This window comes from Typopeltis vanoorti, chromosome 6 (assembly GCF_054136105.1).
Source record: "Typopeltis vanoorti isolate ZY-2024b chromosome 6, IOZ_Tvanoo_1.0, whole genome shotgun sequence".
Classification (NCBI taxonomy): domain Eukaryota; kingdom Metazoa; phylum Arthropoda; class Arachnida; order Uropygi; family Thelyphonidae; genus Typopeltis; species Typopeltis vanoorti.
The window spans coordinates 35,872,495-35,891,868 of record NC_143554.1 but is presented as its reverse complement, the minus strand read 5'-3'; the positions used below and the strand labels follow the sequence as shown (position 1 = coordinate 35,891,868).

General features: G+C 36.6%; 1 protein-coding gene across 5 annotated transcripts in view; it reads right to left on the bottom strand.

The window, feature by feature from the left end:
• Nucleotides 1–423: 423 nt before the first annotated feature.
• LOC150105382 (metabotropic glutamate receptor 3-like) overlaps nucleotides 424–19,374 on the bottom strand; it is a 144,796-nt gene continuing 125,845 nt past the window's right edge. For all 5 annotated transcript variants that reach the window (XM_090394119.1, XM_090394120.1, XM_090394118.1 and 2 more), the window contains one exon: nucleotides 424–3,979. In XM_090394119.1, coding sequence (XP_090250245.1) covers nucleotides 3,762–3,979 — 218 coding nt within the window. In that variant the 3' untranslated portion in view covers nucleotides 424–3,761. The remainder of the gene's footprint in view (nucleotides 3,980–19,374) is intronic.

Below are 19,374 nucleotides of genomic sequence, written 5' to 3'. Positions count from 1 at the left end.
TGCTTGAAAAAAAACGAATAACTTCACGGATACCTGTTTTGGACCACACTTGGAGCGTTGGCCACCATCCTGTAACTATAATTAGCTGTGAGATGACAGTAGTGCCACACTGCAATGGCGATCTTTTTGAACTTTATTAACGGGCCTATCTTTCCGCCGTGTTTTATCTCATTTCCTTTCACCGCTAGAAGTAACATGGAGTGTTACTTCCAGAGACAAGGTGATTATATGAAGTAATCACCTTGTCTGCAGAATAGTTCCAACTATTCCAGGAAAATTATATTATTAAGAAGGAAAAAAAATGTTACCTTACTTTTCGGAATCCCTCGTATATCCGTCTCACATGTGTTGGTCACGTGTGTGGAGGAAGGAATACTTTACAATCATTAATCCTACTTTGTAAAGATGATCAACAAAAAATCTGAAGATCGTAAATTTTTATTTGAGGAAAATGCTCTGTACATGAATAATCATTCACAATACTGAGTTGAAATTCAAGACGTACAGCAATTTGGAAGTAGCGGAATTTGTCTTTACCTCTACTAAATAAGTGTGATAACAGAAGATTATGTTTTATTCATGTTTTAGCGAAATGCCGTTTACAGTATGAGTGTTTTATTAAACTTAGGTTTACAACCTTCAGTAATTATTATTAATTTACTTATTTTAATCGAAGATTAATTTTAAGCATTGCTAAGCTTATTTTAACTTTAAGTTCTCACTTTTCGGTACTCAGATATTTTGGCTTTTCTTACTAGAGTAAAGATAGTACAAATGACAATGAATGTCTATTTATTCAGAATATTATTGCAGATTTATATCATGTGAACTACTCTGTATATAATTATTTTAGTTTTCAATTGGAACAGTTGTGAGAATGCATCATGTAATACATTAATTTTTTGAGCTTATGTGAATCATTTTAAAAGGTAGGGAGAAAGAAAGAGAGAGAAATATGACTATCACAGAATAGCATCCACATTTTCTGGGCCTTTTGGAATGGGGTTGTAATCTGTATTGTATAGAGTATTAATGTGATAAGAGTACCTGTTAGGAACCTTCCTAGCTCAGTTGATAAAGACGATTAGGAAGGTTAGGAACCTTCCTAGCTCAGTTGATAAAGACGATCTGCTGAGCAGATCCACTCCTTCATACCTACAATTTATCTCTTCCATAATATAGTCACTTCCAGAAAAATAATGTGAAATGTTACAAGGCCACAGATTATTTGAGAATAGTTCAAGAATGCTTTCAGCACTATGTGGAGATCATGTCCCTATAAGGTGAGGCTCTTCTGATGAATGAAGAAAAAGGATTGCCTTAGGCTGTTAGATAGGCGTATCTACAAAACTGGTTGCTCACTGTAGGAATACAAATATAAAGAATACAAAGAGTCGTTACTGTGAGTATGATTATTGCGTAATTCATATATACTCACGCCACTTCAATATAAACTCTCACCAAACATATCTAGTAGCACCTCCTTTAGTTCTTTAACTGCCATGATTCTTCACAGCATTCGATTGACAAGCTCATAGATCTCCAGAATATTCAGCTCAAGTAACTGAGAAGTCAATGAATCAAATAGAAGTCAGAGCATCATTCCCTCGAACCACTGCTGCTCGATTTTGAAAGTAGCTAGCACAAAACCAGCGCACCATTAACTTGAAGTAATCACCTTGTCTGCAGCATAGTTCCAACTATTCCAGGAAAATTATATTCTAGTTAATTACATTATCTCCAGTTACCTGCAGTGTTCTCAATGTGAAAATGAATGATGCATGTCGCCCTTTTGATCCATATCTTCATCCTTTTATCAGCATGGTACAACCGAAATCTCAACTACTGTTTCGCCTTAATTTTCTCACATCAGTATAATGCTAAAGGGCCTCAAAGGCAAATCATCTAATAAGAAAAAAAAAAGTAATCCAAGTGCCGAGATGAGATGAGCATTCTTAGCTCAGTCAATTTCGATGGTGTCCTTTGCTGGAAAGGCAATTTCAGTTCCGTCAAGGACGCGAAGTACATTTACCAGAGATTTTCATCTGAAAGTGAATTGGCCGATCTCATGCTGATGTAGCATGAGATCGGCCAATTCACCATCCCGCAAAACAAGCAAACCGACTAGAAGAACACACGCAGTATACAGACATAAGAAATTATGGGAATAAGGAATAACCACCCTATTCAGTCTGATATGGTTTCGAAATCTTGTGTGGTCGGCGTGGGTATACAGTAAGCGTAAAACAGAACAGAAGTACTAAAGGTTGTTACAATTTTGAAGAGGCTATTTTACACTACTTGACATAATCTTTATAATTTGTTGTATTGTTGCTGTTGTTGTTGCTACTGTTATACTCTTCTAGATGGTTAATATAATAATGTTAGAGAAATAATCGTTTTACTTACGTCTTTACATATGACATTTCTTATATAGAAAGTATTTTCACTTGGTAAGACAAGAATTTATATTCTTGTTTCATGTTTATCCAAGTATAAACAAAGTTTGCGCGTGAAGCATCTTCCTGACTGGGCTATTTGTATACGGAAGCTGTTGGCTTCACATAAATTCCTAAGAAAATTAATCCTTCAGGAGTGATAGGCTGTGTCTTCTTTGAAAATTTCTGTTTAATAAAAGTGAAAGAATTTTTGCCCTAATGTTTCCAATCTTATACGAAGGTAAGGTTTTTTTTTTTCTTTTTTTTTTTTAAACTCGGTATTTTCATACCGCATGCAGGCAAATCTACCAGAGGATATACGCATTTTATAGAAAAATACTATAATTAGGCAGTAGATAAATGGTGTGTATATGGTGGTAGTGGAATTGTGTGTAGATAAAGGATTAAGTGGTGTTAACGGTGAGTTGTGTAATGTAGGGTGTCATGTAATAATACTAAGAGTAATCAGTGACTTACTTATAGCACTCGGATCAGAGTTACCACTTTGACTCCTGATACTATCTAGTAAAGAACGTCTTTGAAAAATTTATATTTTCCAACTAAACATTCTTATAATAGTTTAAAATAGCTTTAAAATGTGAAATTTAATCCTAGAGAAAATTGACAGTTCTTCGGTTATCTATAGCCTACTCACTTTTCTGTCTTTGGTTGAAGCCTGCAATTTTTATGATACATTTTGTATAAATTTTTCATAGCGTTAATAATATAGAATGCTTTTCATATTATTAATATTATAGTATGTTAGCACCATAAACCTTTCATGTTTAAATATAAAACGACTCAATTTGAGTGCATTGCATTTAGGAAACTGCAAAAATATACTTCTTGATAAATCCAATGAAGTTGATAAGAAATCAGTGGTTGCTGATCACTATTTAAAACACTTGAAAAACATTTGAAGTTTCATTTTGTCCAATGACTGTGTTTTTTTTTTCTTCTTCTTCTCTGCTTGTTTCCATTTTCTTCATTTTGTCATGCACAGCACTAACAAAACAAAACAGAAAAAAACATCCACCGTGAAATATATTTGTTTCTGTGTTGTACGAAAGATGCCATATTTCTTTGTGCGTATCATCGTTGAGGGAAAATCCTTTAGGGCACCTTAATCAGAACAGACGACAAGTTTTTTCTTGAAACTTCAATGTCGTTAGAACATCTAATTAGAGATAAGACGATGTTTCTAGTTGCATCGCAGTTTCGGTGGCTTTTAAGCAATTCGTCTGGAATCTCGAAGAATTTGGTTCTATAATTGGTTGTTCATTTTCACTGCTTTCTGCAGTCCTACATTAGTAGCTAGCATCACTACAGTGTCTTACTTTGTAGTTCACCATGCACTGGTCTTTTGATTGTTGATGAAGAATTCAGGTTCCGTGCCAGTTTCGCGTGATGGGGATCAGCAATTAGAAGTGTAAGGCTGGGCATCGTGGCGACTAATGATGCTGTCATTGTACCTTGGAGCGAATTCCTGGCAGACGACGGAGTAGCCGAAGAGCAGTTGCTAAGCCGATGTTCCCGGCACCCTGGAAATAAATGAAATAAAATAAGAAATATCAGAATTCACATTAAATTCTCTTGAGAGTTTATAAAATAACGAAGTAATACTTTCTTTCTTACCCTATCTTTACACACACACACACACACACACACACACACACACACACACACACACACACACACACACACACACACACACACACACACACACACACACACACACACACACACAATCATGAAAGGTATCCTGAGGTATTCTGAGGACAGCGATCGAGCGAAGCACTGACATTCACCGGCAGATGCTGCATTCTATGATTCAGCAAATGTTCGATGGGATTCAAATCAAGAGAATTAGGCGGCCAGGAGCTCTCATGGAATGCTTGAATATGCTCTTCGAACCATGGTTGCACAATGAAAGCCTTGTAACACGAGGCATTGTTTTGACAGATATGGGTCCTCGTGTAGGGCAATTTTGGTCCGAAACAATTTCCGAGTAAGAATTAACAGTCAAGGTGTGGTCACTGGGGGATGAAAGGATCCACTGATATCCATGACAACAATCCATATACCAGGATACCATCACCGCCGTCCTGTTTCCGGGCAACCAGACGGCATCGTTGAACGAAGACAGGCTGGACGGTCATAATCTTTTGGTTCATGTGTGTGATTGTGCATATAATTTAGCTCAATGTTAATCCATAAAATAGGCAGAGGGCTAGCCACCTTCTCCTAGAATTATGGTTACGAAACCCAAGGATACCCGGAAGGTTTTGAGCGCTTAGGTGCCTGTTAACCCACTGATAATAATGTTATTCTTTGAAAGGTTGTTTCAGCTTTTATACTCTTACGACTTTTATTATTCTTATAAGACGCATTTTTGATATGTCGAAATATCCTGTAACTAAATGCACCCCGTATTTAAATGCAGTTATGTGAGTTTCAGGACACACTTCATGAGAAATAAGTTGGATTCCAGGATGAGGATAAATAGGTGTTTCACAGTCCCACATACTTCCTTAACAGCTTAAACCAGAAAACTCAGTTCACGTTTGAAACAGATCACTTCTATTCCTTGATGTTCTTCTCTCAGGAAAGTATCGTGGCTCACTTTCATTTGAAGTCTACAGAAAAAAGTTCAACACCAGAAGATCCCTACATGCTACCGTGCATTATCATCATCATCATACTGCCCAAAAATGGGCTGCCATGAAAGCACAAAGACAGAGCATCCACAATTTCCAATGATGAAAACAAGAGGCAACAAGAAACAACATATCTGAAAGATGTATTCCTAAAAATGGTTACAATCAGCGCAGAGTAATAAATCGGCGCTTGGCTTGGAGATTGGAACGGGTACCCTTAAATTGGCGCTTCTTGAGACAATGAGCCTGCAGCGAGAGGACACTGCATATCCTACCCATGCTGTGGGAATGGCTACATTTTAAAACCATCGGAAACATCTTAAATAGATCATTACTTATTCCAGCGAATATGCAGCAAGACGACTACAAGATTCCGTTTCTTTGTCCTACATTAAAAAAAAAAACACATTTAAAATAGCAAAAATACTCAAAGAATACAACTAATAAGTGGCCTTCACCTTGTCCAAAAAGTTTCCATGATGTTAAAATCACTAAAACAAAACAGCCTCACTCTCCTCTCAAGAGACCAGGGTTGTATAAATTTTTAAAGGAAAGCGGCATGTGTTATGTTGGACAGATAGGTGTAGCGGGAGAAATTCGCCTCAAAGAACACATCAAAGGAATGGCATTTCATACCAATAAAGAAAAACATTAAGTACTTTGGCAATTCACTGGAATGCGATACGTTGAATTCAACACCTAGATCTGCAGATTTAAAGAAGCAGCCGCATTGTTACAGTATACAATCCACAATCCGAGGTCTTATATTGAATCAGCTTTGGTCAGCATACATCAAAGACCTACATAGTAGTTACCGTATATTCCGGCGTACAAGTCGACCGGGCGTATAAGTCGATATTGGAATTTTTTGAGTTTATTTGAGTTTTTATAGTAAACTCGTCGTATAAGTCGCCTCGAAAAATTTCTTTTTCGTATTGACCGGTTGACCAATAGTGAACTAAAGTGCAATGGCTCCTTTTAAAAGAATGACGTATGACACGAGTTTTAAGTGCAAAGTGATTAAATTTGCAAAAGAAAATACAGGTATCCCTCGTATAACGCGGATGTTAGGTTCCACAAAAATGCCGCGTAATATAAATCGCGTTATGCGAGGCTCAGATCACATAAAATAATAGGGTTAGGTTCCGAAATCGTTTTTTTTTTGTTTGTTTGTTTTTAAGATTATATAAACAATGACATATCCAACAAAAAATATTTTTATTTAATTAAGGTAATTCATGTAAGTTAAGAAAACAAATAAACTACGAAACAAAACGTAGTATAAAATTATAAAAAATAAATTGCACGTAATATTGCACATAATACATAAATGTTTTAGCCAAAATAAAATAAAGTGCATATATTGATCGTCATCACTCTCTTCAAAACTAACATTTCGTAGATGTTCTTTATTTACGAGTGGCCGGACGTCGTCATCACGTGAAATCTCTTGGACATCATTTGTATAATTCTCATTGCATACTTCGGATAGTTTAGTTATCAAGAAGTCAGTAATAAGATCTTGCTTACCACTATGCTGCAAATTTTTATTAAGTTCATAATACGGAGCTAAACAAATATGCAATTGTCTCGTGAATTTTCCGGAGCGCTCCATTGAGAGATCATTATCCATAAAATAACTTTCTTGCCAAGTCCAATCCTTCTGCTGATTTCTTTAAACTGAATTCTTTAACGGATTCATCACAATTAGAATCTTGGGCAGAACTTTCTCCGCCATTTGGTTCGACGTCATCTATTAACTGTACCAGTTCCTCCTCATTTAAATATATTTCCCCATTAATCAATTCACTAATTTCGTTTTCAACCATATCGCAAAAGCGCTCTAAGTTTTTATTACTATAATATATATATATATATATATATATATATATATATATATATATATATATATATATATATATATATATATTTTTTTTTTTTTTTTTTTTTTTTTTTTGTTACATAAAAAAAAGCATTACATATTGTATGTAACTCACCCCAAAATAAAGTGCTCAGCTTGAGATTAACACACTTATGATTTCTAATGCGCTTTCCTGGCAGAAAACGAAGATAATTTTCAACAATAAATACTTTATACGGTAAACAATTCACGTACATTCCTGCTAAAGGGTATTTCCGCTAATATAAATTCGCTACTTATAACTACATGCGTGATACGGGCAGACGCAAATTTAACGAAGATAAAATTTGATTTTTAAGTCGCGCGTTGAAAAATATATGAAAAGATAAAAGGCTACTACAGTTTGTAGACCGTACCGCGTTCAACAAGGGTTACTTTAATTTGTAGACTGCGTTATATCGAAACCGCGTTGTATAAGTACCGCGTTATACGAGGGTTACCTATACTAACTGTGTTGCTGCACGTCAGTTCGGAGTGAACGAAAAACTAGTTCGCGATTGGAGAAAAAATGAAACTTTAATAATGAAAATGCCAAAAAATAAGTGCGCATTACGGAAAGAAATTTGTAAGTGGCGATTCTGGAAAATAATGTTGCGGATGGGTTCGAGAAAATTACCAAAATGGACTCATTATAACGAGAAATGATATTCGTTTATTTGCTTTGAAGCGGGGTAAAGCAAATAAAAAGGACAGCGAAAACTTCAAAGCTACAGTGAGTTGGTGTAGCCGGTTTATGGAAACGAAAAATTTAGTGCTTCGACTAAAAACGAAAATCGCACAGAAGCTGCCAAAGGATTTTGATGATAAGTTATCAAGTTTTCAAAGATTTATAATTGCTAAAAGAAAGCAAAAAAATTATTTATTATCTCAAATCGGAAATATGGATGAAACTCCAGTTATGTTTGACATGATCGGGAATAGAACAGTAGAATTGAAAGGAATTAAAACTATTTCTTTAAAAACAACTGGAAATGAAAAAAGCCGTTTCACAGTTGTACTTGCTTGTTATGGCTGATGGTACTAAATTAAAACCTATGATAATTTTTAAAAGAAAAACAATGCCAAAGATCAAAATTCCTAGAAACGTTTTTGTCCATGTTCATGAGAATGATTGGATGGACGAAGCAGGAGTTAAGCTGTGGATAAAAAATATTTGGAATACACGACAAGGTTAAAAAAATCCAAACAGTCTTTTAGTGTGGGACATGTTCAAATTCCATTTAACGGAGAGCACAAAATCTTTATTAAGAGAGAATAATACCAATATGGCAGTGATTCCAAGTGGGTTGACTTCACTAGTGCAACGTGACTGTTTGTATAAACAAGCCATTTAAAGCCTTTTACGAAAACAGTGGAATGCGTGGATGCAAGAAGGAGAGAAAAGTTTGTATAAACAAGCCATTTAAAGCCTTTTACGAAAACAGTGGAATGCGTGGATGCAAGAAGGAGAGAAAAGTTACACAAAAGGAGGACAAATGCGACATGCGTCTTTGGTAACTATGTGTGAATGGGTAGCGAAAGCATGGGATGAAATAAAACCAGATACAGTAATAAAACCTTTTAAGAAATGTGCTATATCTAACAAATTAGATGGCTCGGAAGATGATTTTGTTTACAATGATGACGAAATTGATGCTAAATCTGATGGAGAAAACGAATATAATTTATATGACGATATACCGGAAGAATTACAGAACCAGAGTTAATGAACTTTTCATACATTCAGACAGTGAAAATTAAATTTTAATTATGTATATATCTACCTATTTTCTTTTGTAAATAAATAATTATATAACATGTAAATAATTTTTTTTGTAAATAAATTTGATATAAGTTGAAATATTTTTACTTATTTACCCTTTTTTGTATATTGCTAATAAATTTAACAGAGTATGATATGTACTAGTTTTTTCTTGGAAAGCAATCAGTTTTTGACCCGGCGTATAAGTCCATCTAAAAAATCTAGTACTTTTTTTTCAATGCTGAAAAGTCGACTTATACGCTGGAATATACGGTAATTAGGTTATGACAGAAATTACACAGCACATTGCATCGATGAGCCACGCATTCGACATCTCGATGCTGTACTCAACATGCGGTTTAAGGTCATTTTCGATGTATAACAATCATTAATTTAGAAATCTCTCTTAATACATTGTTTCTAATTTTGTAATTTAAGTACAGGAATTATCGACAGGGTGTATGAAACTGGACACTAAGTTTGTGCACTCTTCATTCATTCATTGCAATTTTAATTTCACAAGAAAACCTAAAACAGGGCTCCTTTAAGACACCAGTTAGTCCTTTTTGAGTAAATATTATACTACGGTATTAGATTTCTCTCAGTTTAGTAGGAGCCTCTCTCTCTCTCTCTCTCTCTCTCTCTCTCTCTCTCTCTCTGGCGCAGTCTGAAGAAAGACTGTACGTTTTGTTGGAAAGATCTAATTCGAATCCAGCCCAGAATGTGTAGAATTTATAAATACTTTTCAAACTCGAGTCATTTCGTCTCATACGGAAATGGAGTATTATCTCCACAGAAGCTGATCTTTTCTCTATTCTCTCACAAAAGACAGCTGACAGATAGAATATGCTAGCTGCTGCGGAATGATCCTAAAGAGTAACCATATTGTGAAATTAATGTATACATAAAACATATTATTAAAACGTATCGCATTTAATTTTTTTCAGAATAAAATCTACTGTTTCTTTTATTTATACCATTACTATTATTACGTGACACCTCCAAGGAGTCCAAGGACTCTTCGTGGGAGGGTATACACCACCCCACTACAACTTACTGTCTCCTGTCATAATACTTGTCACGATTCACTTCATGTCCTTTTGTCAATCACTGTAGGTGATTAAGCTTAACTTATCCTCGGAATCAACTTATAATATGAAAAATGCAGTAATTAAACCCTTTCTTAAACCTTTCTCATTTCCCTTGGTCTGGTTGCGCGAAAACAAGGAAGCCGTGAGCAAGTAGAAAATGAAGGAAATTGTCAACGTTAGGCTTCGAATTTGATTACCGACGTCCTACGCACTAGAAATGCAAGTTGCTGAGTGACTGAAGGAAAACAGAGAAGTGAAGCTGGGAAATCTGGACAAAAGCTGTGTAACGGAAATGAGATTTCTTTCTATAGGAGATCAAAAACATTATAAAAGGTAGTAGTTGCAGTAGTAGTTACCACTAGATTGCTAGAATCAGATATCTCCCATTTCTTTATTAAAAAAAATTAATGCGTGCAATTTTTTTTTTTTTTTTTTTGAAAAAGGAAACAAAAACTATACTGCTCCTAACTTCTTTCATAGCAATGAGACTTTTAGACAAAGTCACACTAGTTAGATGATACTCTTAATGATAGTAATGGTATCATTAGGTATTAATAGGCGTCTTCGTAGCGCAATCGGAAGTTTGACGCCGCGGCACTTGTCATTTGGGTGAAAAGAAATTGCATAAAATTTTCGCCCAATTATCAAAAGCATCTCAATTTGAATAAAATCAGACAAGAAACAGAACGAAGACTCACAAATGGGAACTATCAACCGCACGCAAATAAAGTTGAGCAGCAAGGTCCGAACTGGTCTGAAGTCCTATCGACACTTCTAACGCAAGTCTTCCTTTTATTAATTTTTATTTAAATGTCTACGTAGGTTTAATAGTAACTTTATTATTATTAAACATAATTATCAATATCAGTGCTCTAATAGTCCGCTAGACGCGAGTTCTTAAGCATACAGTTAATAGTACCATAAACTAAAATAAATAACTCCACTAATGTCTTTTATTTTCCTATAGGGAAGAGGCGAGACCGGTTTTGCCCTGTCTATCTTTCTGAGACTGAGAGGGAAAAGTTCAGTCTCCACCGGTAGCCAATCAGAGATATCTGGCCTAAGACTAATAAATAATCATAAACGCATTCAGTGAAGAAACGCTGACAAGTGCTACCGTCTAGTGGTCCCTAAACCTAACAAACTATATTTAATATCTGAATAGTGTGTCGATTTTCTTGAATTTACGGGACGAAAACTCGTTTTTCCCAGATAAAAAAGCTGCTTGCCCCTGCCAGAAATCTACTTACCAGAAACCGGTCGAAGAAAAGCCTTAAAATAGTTCCTCTAGTGGGCGACTCGAATCGTATTGAGAACATGTTTCTTCTTGCGGCTTAGCGCTATCGATGTAAACACCACTTCTATACGGCTACACAGGCAACTGCCCACCAACTGCATTCATGCACTGTAGATTTACAATCCTTCCGTGGTTGGAAGACACATTACAAAATGATTCATTAACATGAAAATTTTCACTCGCCGATGAAGAGAAAACAAAATGGAGGGTGCATACATGCATCTTGAGCGACAAAGGGGCCACTCAAGATGATTCCTCTAAGGTACATTTGCTTCGAGAACAGCTGTGCAAAAGGCAGGATATTTTTAAGGTTCCAATGTGGACATTTGCACATGCGAATAACTGAAATTATTACCCTAAATTTTCAATCACGTAAATCCTTTTAAAATCTATATTAAATGGAAAACAGGAAAAACAACTTCGAAAAAAAAAATTAGATAAAAACGGCCCTAAACTCTAAAGAATCGTTTAATGATCCATGCGTTGAAACATTTTTTCCATCATCATCATCATCATCATCAAATTCCTGATATATACCCTTAGGGTGGTGTACAGGATGATTATGATAGATAACATTTTAACTATAATGCAATAACAAAATTAAACAATAAAAATCAATTTTAATAAAAAAACTAGAAATGTTCAATTGAATTATTCCGGTTTTGTGATCAAACTGGTTTTTGAAACTAAACAAGTACTAAAAAACAAACCCGAACCCGACAAGTTTCGTTAGTCGCCAGACTAACATCTTCAGGGATAAAGAGAACTAACAGTTTAAAGCACAGAGTATAAGAAATTACGAAAAAAACAAGTTCATTTGTTGGTATTATGAACATCCAATAACTACAAATGTTATTGGCGTTTACATGTATCAGAAATTTCGATATTTTACTAAAATCAAAATTTATCACACATGAAGAACATTATCATTGATGAATTTTTTCTGAACATATGTCCATGAAATGTTATTAGGATGGTAATCTTCGACTAAGAAACTCAACGATTACCACCCCAATAAATGTTTCTTCTATAAAAAATTAATTCATAATTTTCATATTAACTTCGAAATTATCAATACTATTGATAATTTCGAATCATTAATTATTAATTTCGAAAAATTTTGATCAATCGATATTATCAATAATACTATTGATCAATCGAGTTTTTGAAAGGCTACTTGAAACCAATGATATTTAAACGTTTTTATTTTTTATAATTGAGTAATTCCCAGTTAGATAATGTTTAAGGAGTGACGTATACATATTTTTGAATTAAGTATTTTTGATATGCATTTGGTATACCAGCACTGTCTGTAAATATTAAATGGTGGTTTAGCCTAATCTCACTATCTGTGGATATTTATAATAATACATACGAATGCTTAATAGATTTGAATAGCTGTTAATGGTCAATTTATTTATGTTGTTAATTATTAAAAAACAACAATCATCAGTGCAACCTAGTCGTATACGTAGTCTAAGTTGGTACATCTGTCATAAGCATCCATGTGAAATTGCAAGTCATTCAAACGTGTTGTCTGTATCCCTTGAAATGGATAAAATTGAGTATCGCGCGGTTATAAAATTCCTTGTAAAAGTTTTAACGCCAAAAGAAATTCATTCGAAGTTCATAAAAGTTTATGGGCACTCTTCTCCTTCGTTTTCGACAATTAAGAAATGGGTGCCGAGTTTAAGCGTGGCCATACCAGCCTTGAAGTGATCCACGTGAAGGACGTCCAAAAAGTGTAACAACACCAGAAATCATTGATCAAGTGCACGATATGGTATTGGATGACTGGCGAGTCAAAGTGCGTGAAACTGCTGAGACTATATGCATTTCAAAAGAACGTGTAGTATATATTTTGCATGAAGAATTTCAAATGAAAAAGCTTTGCGGAAGATGGGTGCCGCGCTTGCTCACATTAGATCAAAAACGAACTCGCATGAAAATCGAGTTCGTTTTTCTTGGAGCGTTTTAACAAGAATAAAACTGATTTTGTGCGTCGATTTATTATTATGGATGAAACTCGGATTCACCATTACACAACAGAATCCAAACAGCAGTCAAAACAGTGGACAGAAGCCGGTTGTTCAGCGCCAAAGAAGACAAAGTCGGTTCATGGCATCGGTGTTTTGGGATGCTAAAGGCATCTTGTTTATTAATTTTCTTGAAAAGGGTAAAACAATAACCGGGAAGTATTATTTTGATCTTATAACCAGACTAGACGAAAAAATTTGTAAGAAAAGACCCGGTTTGCAGAAGAAAAAAATAATCTTTTATCAGGAAAATGCACCTGTCCACAAAGGTGTTTTGGCAATAGCAAAATTAAGGGATCTTCACTATGAATTGTTGGAACATCCCCCTCCCTATTCCCTAGATTTGGCTCCCTCTGACTTCGGTCTCTTCCCAAAACTAAAAATCTTCCTCGGTGGTCAGCATTTTTCTTCGAATCAAGAGGTGGTTGCAGCTGTAGAGGGGTATTTTGCAGATCTTACTGAGAACCACTACAAGGACGGGATAATGGCGCCGGAGTATCGCTGGAATAAATGTATTAGTCTTAAGGGAGATTATGTTGAAAAATAAAAATAATTTTGAAATTATAAATTCGTTTTTTCATTGTTAGGCCAAAAACATTTCAGACCACTCCTCTTAATAGCAAATGAAGGATTAAGTTTAACAACTAATAAATATAGCCTACTCAGCGTGAAGTTCATTTTTTCAGACTATATCTCTCGTAATTACAGGTAATTATGAGTGATAAAGGATATGAAAATTTAAAAGTTGTTATATATTTTATGTATCGCGGTGAAGCCAGTGTATCCCAAGATCAGTTATTAGAAATCTTGAAAACTACAGATACTTAAGGTGGAAGATCATGCACAAGGGAGTGGCGGAAATTGGCAGGGTCGCAAAGATGATCAAATTTCGCCAAAATATTAAAGAACTAGGATGGTCACTAAATGCCAAGAACGTTGTTAGCGATGTAACTGATGATTTTAGTGAATTAGTAATTTCTTTATATTCGCAGCCTCAGGCTGCCGATCGCTGATCTTTGGTTAAATCATATGCCTCCCACCTCTCCGGATGCCGATGTTTCAAAATAGCTGAGCTCGGGTGATAAGAAATTTGGGAGAGACTTCTCAAAATTGACTAAATAGATATTTATGATCGATTCCTTTGTCAAGTTGCGAAGTGAGCGCATCTGCCTTATGACCTCACTATTAGAACTGCCACTTTCTTCACCTCCTTTTGGTACTAATATCTAGGTAAATCACGAGATGTAATTAAAAATTTGTCTTCAGGGTATATTTGGAAGGCATTGATGCTGTGAAAGTAATTTTATACATTAGCCAGGCGCTATCAGCCCGGAGGGACTTTTGGCCTCAAGCACATGTCGCCACTAGGCACGGTCCTCTGCGACTGTTCGCCACGTTCTGGTCTCCAGTCCGACAGCCTGCAGGTCTTCCTTCTCCTGATCCGCCCATCTCCTTCTCGGTCTCCCTGGCGGCCTCCCTGATCGGGGTTGAGCCTCCTATACTTGTCTCACAGTCCTTTCGGGGCACATACGGTACAGGTTCCCCCAGCCACTGAAAACGCCAGGCTCGCAGCTCCATCAAGACGTCTGCCGAGTTGTATAAAGCGTGTATGGCAGCATTGGACCGCCTCCTCCAGACTCCGTATCTATGGAGGGGTCATGGCAGACGGAGTCTGGATGAGGCGGTCCATTGTAGACAAGAGTCGTCGTAGCATCTTGTTCTCGAATACTCTCAGGTGATCGGCTTGTCTCGTTGTGAGAGTCCACGCTTCAGCGCCGTAGAGGAGAACAGGCCTGATCAAAGTCTTATATAGTCCCACCTTTGTAGTCCAAGACAGCAAGCGCGAGGCGAAAAGGGGACGCACCCGATAATAGGCTACATTCGCAGCATTTACCCGACTCTGGACATCAGCCTCAACTTTGTTGTCTTCAGTCACGAAAGAACCCAAGTACCTAAATACCTTCACCCTCTCAAACTGTGCAGCTCCATCTGGATCTTGAGCAGCATGGAGACTCATAAAAAGGTATTTTGTCTTCTCGGCATTTATCTTCAGGCCAATTTCTTCTGCAGCTTCTTCAATAGCAGTAACCAATGCCACTGCGTCGTCCCGTTGATGCGCCATGACGTTCAGGTCGTCCTCGTAGCCAAGAATCCTAACTTGCACCCCCCATGTCGACTCCACCTACCACTTGCTGTGTGTTTCCAATTACTTTTTCCAACACTAGATTGAAGAGAATCGGAGAAAGCCCATCACCCTGCTTCACACCGGTCTGTACTTGAAACGGGTACGACAGGTCACCTTCTGCTTTCACTCTTGCTCTCGAACCAGCTACGCACACCTGCACCATTTTTCGGAGTTTTCGAGGAATTCCCAGCTCTTCTAACACCTGCCATATTTTTGGGCGTATTATTGAGTCATAGGCTTTAGAAAAGTGTATGAAAATATTATGAACTTCCCGGTTATATTCCCAGCACGTTTCCAAAACTTGGCGCAGTGTGAAGAGTTGGTCTATTGTAGAAGGTTCCTCCTGAAGCCCGTCTGGTAGCCACCAAGGGACTCTTCTGCATATGGTGTGAGGCGCATTAGCATGATGTTAGACAGCACCTTGTAGCCAGTCGACAGCGTGAGATGCCCCTATAGTTTCCGCATTGAGCCTTATCTCCTTTCTTATATACTGGGGTGATCAGCGACTCCTTCCACTCGTCCGGCAGTCGTTCTTCTCGCCAGATCATCAAGATGAGCCGGTGCAGCTGCTCCAGCAGGACGTCCCCACCATTCTTCAGGAGTTTCGCCGGTATGCAGTCCACTCCTGGAGCCTTATTATTTTTCAGCATGCGGATAGCACGAGTAATCTCAGTAAATATCGGCTCTTCAATAAATGGTTCAGCAGTTTGATAAGGAGTATAATCCTCTGATATTGACGTTCCAGCATTGGCATTCAGCAAATTCGCGAAATATCTACGCCACCGAGCGAGAGCATCTTTTGAGTTTGTTAATAGATTTCCACTCTCATCTTTTATGGTTGCCGCTTGTGTCTGGGCACCTCGCATGGCTCTGATCGTCCGGTACATCTCCCGTCCATTATTCGTCTCTCTATTTCTCTCTATACTAGCCACTTTCTCATTAAGATACTTCCGCTTTTCCCTGCGTAGACATGTATTCACCACTCTTCTCACCCTCTCATATGCAGCTTTCTTCCTGCTATCCGCTAGGTAGTTCAATAGTGCAAGTAAAGGAAACATTATCAGTACTTGAGTACCCACATATTCTTATATCCATTCCTTTGGCCAGTGAAGAGCGGAGGTTTGCACCAAAGATTATGTTCACCCAACTCTGATCATTCTGATTTAGTTTGCAAACTTCTGTCGAAGATTTGGAGTCCTGGGCTTCTCTTCCTATACTCTCTGGCCTTTCTTTGCTGCCTTTTGCTGGAAACTTGCAAAACAACAGACTCAGATCTTACCAGGAATCGAGAAAAGTAACAGAAAAAAGGAAAATTAATAAAAAGTAACAGCAGATCTCCAAATCAAATGATTTTATTTTGTGTGGTAATAAAAGAAAATAAGGGAGACGGTGAGATGGAAGAATAAAAGTACTAGGAAAGGGAGTGTACTGCCAAAATATGATAGTGGGGAATTGAAAATATAATGAATTTATGATGATGATGATGATGATTATCTATAAAACGGTGGCCAGAATGTGTGGAGTGTAGGGTTCGATTATATGGATTATGGGATGAGCCTCATGGGAGAAAAAAGAATTGTAAGGAAAAGACGGAGTGCATTTAAATACTTATGGGAGTAAGTATTTACATAAATTTTTGTTTAATGGCAATGCGTGGATATCAGACGGGACAAAGTCCAAAAATACTCTCCTCTGCTCGTGCGTACACAAATGTCAGAAGCATAAAGAATAAGAGAGAAGAATTTACGGACCTGTTTCTTGTAGTCCAACCTCAGCTACTCTGGATAATATGGTTGACAGATTGTAGTGAGATTGGTTTTGAAAGTGTTTAATGTGAAATAGACGGTACGGGGGAAGGTATTTAGTTTATGTTTGTTACAGACCTAAATAATGAGGGTGAGGAGAAAGAAATGTTCAGTCAAATAAGTGATAGAGCTAAAAGGATTATCATAATGTAGAATTTTTGAGTTATTTTTATTTATTATGAGTTTACATATTGTTTGTGATGGGGGGGGGGAATTCGGGATTAAGAAGATCAGTTAGTAAATAACGTCGATGATCAAGGGCGGCTTGTGCATAGGCACTGCAGAACTGCAGCCCCCCCCCCCATTTTTCTCAATATATAAATATATTTATTAATATATATCTCCCCCGCCCCAGTTTCCCATATAACCCTTCCCCTTCCCAAAAAAGTGCTCTTAAATATAATAATGTATAAATATGTATATATATTATTTAAAAAAAAAACCCGGGTTTTCTAATTTATCACCCCCACTCCACGTTTCCGACCCCCCCCCCCCGTTTTTTTTAAACAGCAAACAGCAGAAGTATGGAGAAAGAAGACATCCTAACTTCCAAACAAGGTATGTACAAAATTTCTTCCTCTATTAATCTGCATATATTTACCTTTAAAATACACTTATAATACCCTAAGAATTCTTGAGTAAAGAGCCAATGTATTTAAAATAAGGGACACTCCTAAACGAAGACAGGCAAAAATAGCCGTAAAAATAATATATTTATTAATTTATTTATATTTGCTTGTAATATTTAATTTTATCATCAACAATCCTATACAATTCTCTTATTTTGTATAAAAAATAATAAAAATCCATGTTGTAGCACTTAGGAGGGCGAAGGACGCTAGCAGCACTGTGTTTACCACAGTGTCATATTGCTACGCACGCAAGCATATGCACGTCATAGTGAGATGCCAGCTATTAGTGTAATGCGGCACTGTCCGTCGCGCAGTTCCACTGTTGTTTATATGCAGTTTCCGCCAGTAGTAGAGTGTTTGTAGTGCTTATCGTGTTTACTCCGTCTCTTTAAATATTTGGACATTACAATTAAAGACATAGCATTTGTTATAGTTTTTATGGTTATGATAATGGATTTTATTTTAAAGTAATTTTGAATTATACCAAGCTGTATAATTTTATCGGTCATAAACAATATTTTTTCATGTTTAATTTTTTAAAAATTTTTTCCATAATTTTGATATTTTATCCAAACACGTATGCACTGTACTTACAGTGTGTATGTATATTTCGAAAGTTGCAGCATCCCCACGATTTCAAGCCATGGGCCCCCACATTTGGACTAGATAAATACTTTCTTAGTGATAGTAATCATATAGTTCTGACCTGAGAGTTGCGATGGCATGCAAACGTATTTGGAATAAGATGAGTTATGGCGTCTACAGGGCAGAAGATGATTATAAAAGCTGAGAAAGCAGTTTGAAGCAGTTCCGTGGGGAAAGGAAGTTCAAAGAAAATAAATTAATAAAGTGTGCTAGATAGTCAAGAAATTTAGTTATTTGATAATGGCAATAATAACTTGTATGCCTAAGTCCAAAAGGATAACCATAGTAAGTTTCAAATGAATGAATAAAGAGATTAAACAAGAATTACAGGAGAAGATATTATAACCTTGGAGGTTATATTAAAATATAACCTTGGAGTGAACAGTTACACGAAGCTTACAAAGTGCAGAATAGAAGAGTTACAGTTACAATAAGAAAGGAAAGTTAGAATATGAGATGAGACTAGCCAAACCAGCTATGAAAAATTGGTGGATACTTTTTTTCCCGTCATTTAGCTAGCTAGAGAAAGAATGACTATGATAACTAAGCCGAATGGAATTCGTGTAGGAGTGATGACCAAAGCAGAAGTTGCAGTGGAACTATTTAATGGTTTGTTAAAATTTCCCATACCGATGGGAAAGATATTGTTCTAAGGAAACAGAAAGTTGACGGACCAATCCTCAACTCAGTCCCTTTAAGTTGAATGGCGTGCAAGTCTCTGAGCTGTTAAGTATCTTGATATGAATAAGGTGGTGAACTGGATAGCATTTTGCCACGTGTGTTGTAGAGAATTTGTTAAGTAATTGTTATGCCATTGACTAGGTTGTTTAACGAGTCTTGCTAGTTGCCAGACTGAATGAATTGAAAAAGGACAAGGTTCATAAGAGTGAAAGCAAAACAGATGTATTAAATTACAGACGAGTGAT